This window comes from Carassius carassius, chromosome 37 (genome assembly GCF_963082965.1).
Source record: "Carassius carassius chromosome 37, fCarCar2.1, whole genome shotgun sequence".
Taxonomy (NCBI): Eukaryota; Metazoa; Chordata; class Actinopteri; order Cypriniformes; family Cyprinidae; genus Carassius; species Carassius carassius.
The window spans coordinates 26,621,213-26,634,570 of record NC_081791.1 but is presented as its reverse complement, the minus strand read 5'-3'; the positions used below and the strand labels follow the sequence as shown (position 1 = coordinate 26,634,570).

Genomic DNA, 13,358 nt, shown 5'->3' with positions numbered 1-13,358 from the left:
CAGGCTTCTTTGAAAAAATATTTTCTGGACCTGCTATTCCAAAAAGATCTGATGTTTTTCCCCCCTCACTGTTTCTCCTCATTCCCAGCTCCACTTGAGCGTGGTGGGGTTATTTATGAGGACGCTGGAGGAGATTTCAATCACTGCAGATCCGTGGCTCAGGCCCCGACCTTCCTGTAAGACACTCTTCCTGGAATGAGGAATGGGGGGCGGGTGAAGACTGGGATCGAAAGAGAGAATCTGGGGAAAATCATTCACACAGCCACATTTACAGTGACGCAGTTAATGATGGATAAGCTGTGAGTCGCTGCTGAGCATGAAAACATCTTGATTTACACTTAAACTGCCGGGGAAATCATAAGCACATTCATTGTTTACCGTATCTAATCTATTCTATTTCAGTGCTTAAATATTGAAATGGCTCGTTGAAGCTAAAAAGCTATGACATCTCTTGTTTGGGTTTTCTTTTTGAATCTTTGAATTGAAATAAAGTTTAAGTTGCGGTTCTAAAACGGAAATATTAAAGCGGAAATAAAAAAATAAAAAAAAATATTAATATATTTTTTAAATGAATAAAAATGAAACATTTGCTTAACAAAATTATTAAAACTAAAACAAAAAATAAGATTAAATAAAGATGAATAAAAATCACTAAAGCACATAATAAAATGAAAACTAAAACTGAAATGAAAATGAAAATAAAAAAGATAAAATAAAGATGAATATAAATATCTGAAGAACAAAATAATAAAAATAGCAAAAGTACAAAACAAAATTAATAATACTAAAACAAAAAAGTTTTTTTAAATAATAAAAATGTATATAACAATAAAAAAAGAGAATTAATAAAAATGAATAACAATAGTGCATACCAAAAATTACAACTGAAATACTGAAATAAAATAAAAAATAAGTAAAAGTAAAATAAAAATTAATAGAAATATTAATATAAGAAGCATACAAATGACAAAAAACATAATACAATTACTAAAAATAAAATCGAATTAAATACAAATAAAATAGATTAATATACATTTTGCAAAAAATAATATTAATGACAAAAGCACATGATAATATTATGCCCTAAACAAAAACATGTAAAGCTGAAAAAAATAATAATTTTATATATATATATATATATATATATATATGTATATATATATATATGTATATATATATATATATATATATATATGTATATATATATATATATATATATATATATATATATATATATATATATATATGTATATGTATATGTATATATATATATATGTATATATATATATATATATATATATATATATATATATATATATAAAAGCTAATTCAAAGTATTAAATAACACAATAAATGTACATAAATAATCCTGAATTAACTCTGGGAATGATTTCACTGGGATCTGTTGGCATTGGTGACCTCTGTGGATTTGGGTGTTAAGCAGACGACCAGTATTTCTGATAAAGATAAACAGTTAATCCATGACCTCTGAGAGTTACTAACGCATCATTACTCTCTCCCGGCAGCTCTGAGTGATGCAAACCATGTCTACAGTCCTCCAGCCGGATCTGATGCTTTCATCGTGTGCTTGAGAGGATTCTGGCTTCGTTTCGTTCTGATGATGGTGGAGCGTTCAGGGGTTATTTGGAAAATAACAGTCTTGCCTCGTTACCACTGTGTCCTTGAGGAAAAAACACTCCACCCTTGGTTTTTCTCTACAATTAGTGTACTGTAAGTCCCTTTCTATAAAAAAGCATATGTTAAATTACCATTAGCAAATGCAATGTCTGGAGTCGTGACATTGAAAGCTTATTAAAAAATAATAGTATGAGCAATCGGCAGCATGTTTATTTACAGATTTAGATGCATATCAAGTTAAAAATGACCAAAGTTTAGACAAAATGTATTTTATTTTATACAAATTTTTAATATATATTCACAGACACACACACACATGCACACACACACACACGCACATACACACACATTTTTAATACATCATTAAATATTTGAAATAATGCACTGAACAGTATTTCTGAGACTTTTTAGATATGTAACGTTGCATAACACACTCTCAATCAGCAGGAATGGATGTAATCTGATTTCAGAACTGTACAACAGGTGCAGAATGAACCCCAACATCATCTAACCGTAATCTACCCTAACTAATCTAATCAAATCACATTAATCTTCCCTAGCTGAGGGTCCATCAAAGGTCAAAACTTCTCAGAATCGAATGAATCAACATTCAGTTGGTTTGGGTTCAGGTTGGTGCACCTGTAATGCAGATCTCTGATGAATGCTTGATTGTTTTTCCTCTCTAAAGCATGCAGGTTTACTCTGGAGAGCAGGTGAGTTTCCAGCATGTGCAGCAGATGAAGGAGAGAATCGGAGGCATATGGACTCAGCAGCTGAGGGTTTGTCCCTGCTGGTTTGAGCTCAGATCTGTGTCGAACTCAACTCGGAAGCTTTTTGATGTTGGCCTAAATAACATCTAGATCTATAATCTAGATCATTTGAGCTACTTTTAAAGTTTGAAAGCTGAAAGTGGCCTGTTTGTGCAACTTATGTTATAGATATAGGAGTTTAAAAACATCTTTTCTCCAACTATGGAAATGTCCCACATAGTTTGACTACTATAAAGTATCCCAAAGATTGTTTTGTCTTAATTTTGAATAATATCTCTCTCTCTCTCTCTCTCTCTCTCTCTTTTTTTTTTTTTTTTTAGGTTGGGTAATACATTATATGAGATACCATCTCCATAATAGTCTGTGGCAATGTTTCCATTTATCATTATATAATGTTTGAAAAGTGAATGTACATTTTCATATTTCATGGGATTTATTGGGTTCTCAGTTATGTTTCATTAAAGTATCAACTTTCTCCACTATCTCCACTAACAGAACTATGAAATTAATGTAGGTAAAATGGCTTAATCATGTAGATGTATAAAAGCAACTGTGATATTACATTACATCACTTGCTCACCAATGGATGCTCTGCAGTGAATGGGTGCCGTCAGAATGAGAGTCCAAACAGATGATAAAAGCATCACAATAATCCACATCACTCCAGATCATCAGTTAACATCATCTGAAGTGAAATGCTGTATTTGTAAGAAACATACATCAAGATGTTTTAACTTCAAACCATTGCTTCTGGCTAACAAGTCCATAATCCAAAGAAATGTTTCCTCCAGTGAAAAAGTGTCACAGTGTCTGGGTTGTGTTCCCTGGGTTTCCACTAGGTGTCCTCAGTTCCCACGGTGTTTATCATATTATCACTTCCAGTCTCCTTATTTGGTCACCTTCCTCCTTGTTTAGTTAATTGATTGTTCCCCACCTGTCTCCTGTTTCCCCATTATCCTTTTGTGTATTTATACCTGGTCTGTCTGAGTCTTTGTCACGGAGTCCTTGTTGTATGTGAGATACAGTTCATAGTCATGGAGAAACATGAAACATTAAAGGGGCCCGAGGCCGAGGCGGTGCCCAATGCTGTTCCGGAGGCCGAGGCGGTGCCCGATGCCGAGGCAGTGTCTGAAGCCGAGGCATCTCACGTCTCCACAGGCAGTCCAAAGTCGAGTCAGGTGTTCATGGACCCTCCTGAGTCAGGGTTAGTCACCGTCGACCATCTAGAGTCAGGGCTAGTTCCTGTGGACCCTCCAGCGTCGAGTCAGGTGCCAGTGGACCCTCCAGAGTGCCAGTGGACCCTCCAGGGTCGAGTCAGGTGCCAGTGGACCCTCCAGGGTCGAGTCAGGTGCCAGTGGACCCTCCAGCGTCGAGTCAGGTGCCAGTGGACCCTCCAGCATCGAGTCACCGGGGACCTTCCAGAGACAAGACGGGTCACCGTTGAACGTTCAGAGTCAAGTCAAGTCACTGGGTGGGCTGCTGCTCGGCCCTGTTGGACTCCGGCATCGACCACAGGGGGGTGGTGGTCATCTGCTCCGCCCTGGGGGACTCTGGCATCAACCACGAGGACGTGGTGGTCTTCTGCTCCGCCCTGGGGGGCTCTCGCTCGGACTACACGGTTGTGGTGGTCTTCCGCTCCGCCCTGGGGGACCCTGGCGTTGACTACACAGTTGTGGTGGTCTTCCGCTCCGCCCTGGGGGGCTTCATGTTGTTTTTGTTTTATGTGTTCACTTCTGTCCCTCTTCCCCTCTGTTAGTCTGGCCCTACATCCCTCCCCCTGAGCCTCCACCTGTCCGCCTCCCTCCTGGTCTCTGTTTTGTGTCTGTCTTAGAGCGTCTGGGAGCCGCTCTGTAGAGGGGGGGGGGGGGTACTGTCACAGTGTCTGGGTTGTGTTCCCTGGGTTTCCATTAGGTGTCCTCAGTTCCCACGGTGTTTATCATATTATCACTTCCTGTCTCCTTATTTGGTCACCTTCCTCCTTGTTTAGTTATTTGATTGTTCCCCACCTGTCTCCTGTTTCCCCATTATCCTTTTGTGTATTTATACCTGGTCTGTCTGAGTCTTTGTCACGGAGTCCTTGTTGTATGTGAGATACAGTTCATAGTCTGCTCTTTCCGTGTGTTCTTGTTTTGTGTTCGTGTTATTGGATTTTCTGGTTTTGACCCTGCCTGGACTGTTTACCCCTTTGGATTTGCCCTTTAAATAAATCTCATACCTGCTTTTGGATCTCTCCTCGTTTCTTGTATCAACGTACGTGACAAAAAGTGCATCTCCTCTCACATCAAAATCCACACGTTTGTTTAGAACTGTTTTAGCTTGTAAACAGTGCTTGTATTCTACATTTTTCTCTCCTGATTCAAACAAAATGACTGTTTTATGTATTATGTACTCAGAAACTTGAAATCTTGATGTGTTTTTTTTTTTTTTTTTCATACATGCTTTTTTCTCTTCACAAAATGTAAACTGGTGGACTGGAGTGGATTACTTGTGCATTACTGTGATGTTTTATCAGCTGTTTGGACTCTCATTCTGACGGCACCCATTCACATCCATTGGTGAGCAAGTGATAGACTGCTACATTTCTCCAAATTTGTTCCCATGAAGACACAAACTCACTTTCAACTACATTTTCAGCAAATTGTCTTTTTTATAAACTTCAAAGAGATGTAATGTGTGAATTTTCTTATGCAATATCGTTTTACATGGTTTGACAACCATTAAGTGTCCAAATGATTTTTTTTAAACATGCATTTCTTAATTTTGAACAATATAGCTTTTGCTTTTTAATTTGAAAATCAAATGAATGATGCTCTAAGCTAACAACCTTCTTTTTTCCTTTGATATTTTTTAATTTGAAGTGTCTTCAAGTACTTTACTTTTCATAAAACAAAGTGTCACTTTACAGTGATTTACATTTTTTCATTTAGCAGATGCTTTTATCTGAACACAGAGAACAGAAGGCAGGAAGCAATAACTCTATTTACCAGTTATCTAATGTGACCTTCAACTATCAAAATGAAACTTGCGCTTATAAATTCCAGCATCTAGTTTCATCATTTAAAACTCATGTGCGTTATTTGCAAATGTTCTTGCCTTTCACTTGCCCTTTAGGTGCAGATGATCATTCGATGTGCAAGTGTGTGTGTGAAGCGGTCGAACCTTCTGCTCACCCCCTACAGCGCTGATGATAACAGCGACAGCAGAAACATGACGTCCGTTCCAGTCAGCTGGGAATCAGAGTTCAACCTTAAGAAAGGAGGGGTCAAGACATCAGAGCAGCCATTGCACTGCTTAATAACACGTTGTAGCCAATGTGTGTGTTTGCCCTTGAGCACACAGCCACGTCTGTATACATGTGTGCATTTACATGCAGCGTCCTCACATAGAGAGTCTCCGAAACACACTTCAAACATTAAACGTAGTCAAGTGCACAAGGGCCTGCGGACGTGAAGGGCTCTTGATAACACAAGAAGAGTTCAGTACTAAACCACACTGCTCGACTCTGTGCATGCCAATCACTCGTTCATCAGTTCACACACGTCCGTTCTGCCCTTAATGCTGAGCCCAGGGGCGTTTGTCTCCTTGAGCTGAGCTTAAACTCCATATGAAGAGAAGTCAGGTTTACCAGAATGAGTCCGAAGCCACCACTTCACTCAGAGAGCTTTTCTGCAACTCTTAGTATCAAAACAGCATTTTTAGATCTTTTTTTAGATTTGATATACCACTTGCATAGTCTGCTGTAGCAATATTTCCATTAAACAACCAGTCAGTGTTTGAGCAATTAAGGAATTTAGACATTTCTGAAATTCCCAAGATATTTAACAAAAAGTGAGACAAAATCTGAGAAATGGGAGAGTCTAATGCTGTTTTTATTTCATGGCTTTGATGACTGAGATGATAAAGAGGTTTCATTTGTTATTATTTGAGTTTGTAATGAAGACTCTGACTTTTCAGTGTGGATTTTCAAAGCAATGCAATCTATTTAGAGGGAACCTGAAGAACAATCGGAGAAGCAGGAGACTGCAATCGCTGTCTATGAGAATGGATTGAGATGTTCAGGAGGTCTCATTGCTATTTTGTTCTCTCCTCTGGGATGTCCAGTCATCGCTACACCCCCGTGTTTACCGTGTGCTGTAGACTGAGACTCAAGCCTTCACTCTCGCATTCATCCAGTGGTTGGTGTGGGATCCGCTCGCAGCATCATCATCATCATCCTCCTCCTCCTCATCATCACCAGCGCTCGTCATGGAAACCCGTCTTTCTCCTTCAGTGATGTGATGCGCACTCGCCGTTTGTCATCCTCAGTATCGGCGGTGGCGGTGGAGGACAGACAGCAGCGGATTCTTCTCTAGAGGATGTACCGTGTTACCGGAGGGAAACGGCGGAGAGTCTTTCCGGGGGCCCTTCCGTGAGAAACGAATGAGGACGGAGCGAACAGACGTGGATATTGGACTCGATCTTCGCGGTGAGTGAGCCTGATACTAACACTGACATGCTAAACATGCGCCAAAATGAACGACACACGCATGTTTGCGCGGGAGAGCGCTTCACGCTGCTGTCAAACATGCATGTAAATTCCTGCTGCATCGGGTCTGACGCATTTTGCAGTTGCCTGTGAGCCAGGGGCCAAAGCTGGAGCTCCATTCAGTCTCGGTGCTCAAGTTAGTCATTTAGTATGCGTTTATTTAATTTTTAGCATTGGCATTCATGCATGATTTGCTTGGGCATCAATGACATTTTTTTTTACAAGGCTGGTGTTCAAGTTGTTTTATTCCATTGACTTTCTATGCATGACAATTGGCACACTTCTCAGATATTATTGCATTATAGGTATATATATACATTTTGTAAATATGTAAACTTAGCGTCTTTTTGTCTGTAGTTTGTCTGAAATGCATCACGGTTAACTCTTTAATGCCTGTGTAGTTACTGTAAGAGATGCTGAGATGTCTGTTCAAACATGGTTTAAAGGCAAACTGTCAGTTTACGTGGAGACATTTATGATATATAAATCTGACACACAATTGCATGGGCTTCTTTGCTTTTCTTGTATTTTTACAAAGTTAGTGCCATTTAATTAAACCTATTTGTATCTCGATTAGTGCACATTCAAGATATAGATGTGTATGAATATGAGCAGCTGATTCTACATGAAATGACCCTTAAAATGGCTTGGCTTATGTTTCCAGATTCTTTCAGACATTAATGTTTTACTTGAATGAAAATTGGCTATTTTGCATATGTATCTGTAGAATGTCTGGCTGTAGGTGTTTAGTATTTGTCTGCAGTGTCTGAAACGCATCATTAACACTTTAAGTTAATTGTCTAAGGAGCTAATGCAAGAGAGACTGCTGTCATGATATCACAGTCAACAGACAGTTCCTTTCATAAGATGTTAATTAACTTATTTTGTTGATAAGAGATACTGGTATTTGGTTTTCAGGGTATCAAACTAAACACGTCCTTTGAGAAAGCAGAGATTTAGTGCATGGCAAGATATTGTCTATCAAGGTACTTAAAGGGGTAGCTCACCCAAAAAGCGAAAATACTTTCATCACTTACAGTACTCGCACTCAGGCTTTTTTCTGTGGACAACAAAAGATTTTTAAGCCACAATGCCCATCCATAGTGGTCTCGTCTGTTCAGTTTAAAAAATTTATAAAAGTGTCATAAACACACTCAAAAATACTGAGGTCTAAATCTAAGATTATGGATTTGAATTGCATTAAAATTTTAATTTAGCAGTTTTATCATAAACAAACTAATATTATGTGATGCATATTTGTCAGTCATACAGTTCATACTTACTAATGAACTGAATGCATTTTATAAATAGGCCTACAACAAAGTTTATATTAATCATCGATAAATCCAATCTCCAATCCGGTTTATTTGTAGTATAGACCTGCAAGTGTGCAGCCATCTTGAAATTGTATTAACTGCCATTTTTGTCAGTAGACTGGGAAGATTTTAAAAAGTGGTTCATTCATAAATTCTTACAACCTTGCCTTAGCTGTGGACATACAAAGGGTAGACTAGATAATAGACAATGAGTGGCTTCGCTGAAAGGAGACGGCCTACAAATATGCTAATTAGACCCCGCCCCCACCGAGTCTGCACATAGTTTGTTTTTGTTTTATTAAGCATATTGCAGCATATTAAACAGCATTTAAAACTTGATCTTTACCACATTGGGTCAAAAAAAGGCGTATCTGAATGGTGATTTCCACTGAAGAACTATTAAAATTTCGGTCTATTATGTTGGAAAAATCTGTTTAAGGATTCCTAAACAATTCTCCTTTTGTTTTTCCACAGAAAAAACAATGACATACGGGTATGTAATGACATTAGGGTGAGTAAATAATGACAAAAAATACATTTTTGTATGAACTATCCCTTTAAGCCACCATTATATATTTTCTCATTCTCACAGACAAACAAGAAATTGTTCAAACAGAATTTCAGACCTGTGTTTTTAGTTTGCCTTCAGGGTGTCTTTCACTGCTGGTTTAAGCTCGAGAGACACAAACCGCTGATAGATTCTCTTTCTGTCGCTAAACTGTAAGCAAAAAGCAGTCAGCGATTGATCCAGGCGTCCCACAGCTGCGTGATTTAACACATATTTAGGGCTTTTCTCCCCCAAGATGTTCCTTTCCCGCGCTGGCGGGGCTCCAGCTGGCTGTGATTGGTTCTCCCCGCAGGTTTCTGACGGGGTGAGCGGCCACGGTTGGACGGGACCTGTTGTATCAGTGGGGGGTTTGATTGATTGCGCTTTTGGATGGTGAGGCAAATCTAAAGGGTGTCGCTCAGCTCTGTGTAGGGCTTGAGAGAATAAATCAGTATTTAAAACAAACACAGCCGTTCGTCTCAATTAGCGGAAGCGCGGTGGGTCATCGGCACTGTTTAGATGAAGATGGCCTCGGATCTGAGCATCGGTGTCTCTCCGCCACACAACCATTAGACGACAGGCGCTTTTAATGAAACACATTTGATATGTGTGATGTCAACAGGGATGTATCCTTGGGCTGTGATGCAGGATATGCCTCAAACAGTGCGACCAGCATCCAAAATTAGCCTTGTACACACGGGCCAATGGCATGTGGATGGAGAAATTTACTAGCCAGAAATATATCTTGCAAGCATGACTTTACTGTGCATTATTTTTATAAAAAAAAATAGGTTTTGTGCTATTGACAATGGAGTTACTTGTGTATGCTAGTTATTCACTCACCAAGGCTGCATGTTTGAAAAAAGAATAAAGTGAAAACAGTAATAATGTTAAATGTTATTTTAATTTTAAGTGTAAAATGTGATTTTTTTTCTGTGATCAAAGCTGAATTTTCATCCCTATTAGCCTACGGTCTTCAGTGTCACATGATCTTCAGAAATCATTATAAGATGCTGATTTGCTGCTCAAGAAACATGTCGGATTATTATCAATGTTGAAAACATTTGAAACCGTAAAACATTTTTTCAGGCTTCTTTTTATGAATGAAAGTTCAGAAGATCAGGATTTGCATGAAATCTTTTGTAACATTATAAATTAATTTACTGTCACGTTTGATCAATTTAATGCATCTTTGCTGAATAAAATGATTAATTTCTTTCAAAAACTACCGTTTACTGCCTCCAAACTTTTAGATAAACCTTTGATGATAAACTATCCACTTTGGTTAGAATATGTGCAGGTTGCATCAGTCGCTGATGTTTTCTTCAGTAGATGGATTGCATTTCTAGTGTTTGAATCAGTGAAGGTCAGACTATCATCTTACAGTTCAATTTATGCCGTATACGATGTTGCCAACTGGCCAGTAGCTGTTTAATGTATTTGCCAAGGCCAGTTTTTACTCGTATATTTCACTTGGCAAGTGTTCATTTGGACATTGTGTTCAATGCTTTGAAATGAACAGCACACCAGTGTTAAAAGATTTTTTAAAAGATGGCATTGCTGTCAGTATTGTGTTGTTTGAAAATTGCACCTGCATTACTGGGCCATAAAAAAAAAACAAAAAAAAAAAACCTTGGTTCACGGTTGCCTATAGAAAATCCTAATTAATATTCATCTAACTAATGGTGACTGTTGACTAAAATAGTTTTCTAACCCAAGAAAATTTTTCTAGAATGTTACCAGCTCATGTAAAAAAAAATGATTTAAAAATGTAAATTGTTTTTGCTGTTTGTTTAAAGGAATAGTTCACATAAAAAAAATGAAAATTTGCAGAGACTTTACTTGCCCTCGGGCCATTCAAGATGTAGATGAGTTTGTTTCTTTACAGATTTGGAGAAATGCAGCATTTCATCACTTGCTCAGCAATTGATCCTCTGTAGTGAATAGGTGCCGTCAGAATGAGAGTTCAAACAAACTCTCTGTGACGAGTGGGGCGGGGCCGAGGGATGTGGGAACACGAGTGAGGCCGGTGGAGTGATTGGGAAATCCGCTACACCTGCGACCCACCACCGGTCTTGAGTCCCACAGAGGAGATGGAAGGATATAAAACTGGAGCGACGACAGTGAAGGACGAGAGAGGACCAGGCCTGGGCCAGGTGTAGCGGATTTCCCAATCACTCCACCGGCCTCACTCGTGTTCCCACATCCCTCGGCCCCGCCCCACTCGTCACACTCTCATTCTGATGGCACCCATTCACTGTACAGGTCACCAAGGATGCACTTTATACTTGAATTGCACTGTGAGTTGCTTGCTGATGTTTAAAATCCTGATGTGTAAAATCAAACTTGCATAGCTGGAAGTGTCAGCGTTCACTATTTTCAGGCCTTATTGTCATTCTGATTATATAAAGAAAAGCAGAAAATTGGCTTTGAATTTGATGCAAGAGGGAGAAAAAAATCAATGCAAGCATATAAAGCAGTTTGAAGCTCTGAGTGTGTGTGAACTGGATGCATAACATCATCTGTTTCTCTGGAGGTGAGGATGTTTTGACATATGCAAGACAACCGAGATACACTGAAAGTCTGTCTTGTGCAGATCACACAACAGTGCAGAGAACTGAAGCAATAAGCCTCAGTTTTATTAGCTTTTTGTCTTTAATAAAGCATTTACATAAGGTGATGTGTTTTTAATGAAGCTTTATTGTTGTCATTTAGATGCAAATATTACATCCAGAAAAGCTCCTTTGCTCTCACAGTAACAGCTCTGTTGACGTGCACCTTGCATTGAGGAAAGAAGCATCGATCTGCTGTCCAATCAGACAGACCCAGCATTATGACATCATAAGCTACCTCATATCGAATAGTTTATTATCGTGACAATAGTCACATGTGACACTTGTTCTTTGTTTACTGCTCTCAAAGGACCTGAGAGGAACACAGCTGTAAATGGGCTCCGCTGAGGATGTTGTAGACGGTACCTGCTGTGATGATCAGGTGAAATGAATGACCTCATAAGTGTCAGGACTAGTGATTGATTATTTATATCAGAGAAATGGAGCGTGAAATGGTGGAGTTAAACAGGGTCTTTTGTGTTGGCTGGTGCTCTGATGGGGGGATTGAGTGTGTAAAAAATAAAATATAAACATTTATTTATATATATATATATATATATATATATATATATATATATTATAAATATGATCTATTTTTAATAAATAGATATTTTTTAATTTTATAATAATATTTATGGTTAATTAGAATTTGAATTAGAATAAATGAAAATTTCTTTTGGAGCTTTCCATTTTTGTGTACAATAAACGTGTTCATCAAATTGCATATAAAATATTTATTTAATACAATTTATATAATTCCATAATATATTTTATATAATTTATCATATTTATATTACAGTAACATTTATTTAAACTATTTAAAATAACTATTTAAAATAATATTTATTTTAAAACACAAAGTGTGCTGAAGTCGCAAGCTCTAATCTGAAAGAATGGCTTTCTGTGTGATATTTGTGGGCAGCTGTTGGCCTTTGCTGATGGTCCAATGTCAGGTTATGCTAGACTAGATGTAGTTTGATAAACATGCTCCATTTATACAGTTAGTCTATTTGGAGCATCATCTCAATACTCAAAGTGACATCATGCCAAGACCAGGAACTGATGCGGCTAATTGGAAGATTTACCAAAGGTGGCAAGAAGACTCGGGCAAAATGTCTGTTTGTGACCTTTGTAGAGACACAAATAAAAACTATTAGAAGTGAAAATGGTAAAATAACCATTGGCATAGTAGTACATTAATAACCGAGGAGCCTTCGAGCGGTTACTTTCACATTCATGCTTGTTTTAAAACATTTCTCCACAGGCTGTTCACACTTAACTCAATACATGCAAAGTTATTTTAATAATAACAGAAACCTTTGGGTGCTGCTAAGTACACTACTTTATTAAAGACTGAATATTTTATCTACAATAGCTCAATTATATATTTGATCTTGATATATCCACATTTGTGTAAGTTCACGTCTTTATTTAGTGCACAGATATAATTTCAGCCAGATTGTTGAGTACAAAAAGACTTAATGCTAAAATTATGCAGATAATTTTATTATTATTATTATTATTTTTGAACAGTTGACACATGGCTATTTCTGAATCTCGAGCCCATAAACAGCGCATAAAGGTGACTGAAAGCAGCTTTTTGCCTCTGTAATGTGTATTTGTTGCCCTTGAATGTACATGTATTTTTAGAGAGGCCACTTTTACACGAGGGGGCTTTTGTAGAGAAAATGACAGTTATATTTCATCTATCAAACACTTTTACAGTAAAGCGGTTCAGGATGAAGAGAAATAAGATCTAAAAGGAGGAACCAGGTCTTTGTAGAGTCGTGCATTAATGTTTATTTACAGATTGGTTCACTAGATATACTGCATTCTGATTGGTTCATTGCAGAGTTCTGTAGGGATAATGTACTTTTAATAGTCCAAAACCCAGAAGCAAGTTAGTGTTTTTTAGCACTCCCAGTTTCATCATACTGAAGTCAGTAGGTT

General features: G+C 37.9%; 2 protein-coding genes across 3 annotated transcripts in view; one reads left to right on the top strand and one right to left on the bottom strand.

The window, feature by feature from the left end:
* Window positions 1-6,655, bottom strand: part of si:dkey-65j6.2 (pleckstrin homology domain-containing family G member 4B) — a 51,581-nt gene extending 44,926 nt beyond the window's left edge. Inside the window, exon 1 of the mRNA XM_059528654.1 lies at window positions 6,566-6,655. Within this exon, the coding sequence (XP_059384637.1) occupies window positions 6,566-6,655 (90 nt within the window). The remainder of the gene's footprint in view (window positions 1-6,565) is intronic.
* Window positions 6,656-6,741: 86 nt separating this feature from the next.
* dlgap4a (discs, large (Drosophila) homolog-associated protein 4a) overlaps window positions 6,742-13,358 on the top strand; it is a 124,400-nt gene continuing 117,783 nt past the window's right edge. For both annotated transcript variants that reach the window (XM_059528449.1, XM_059528448.1), the window contains exon 1: window positions 6,742-6,873. The gene's annotated coding sequence lies outside the window, so the exon portion shown is untranslated. The remainder of the gene's footprint in view (window positions 6,874-13,358) is intronic.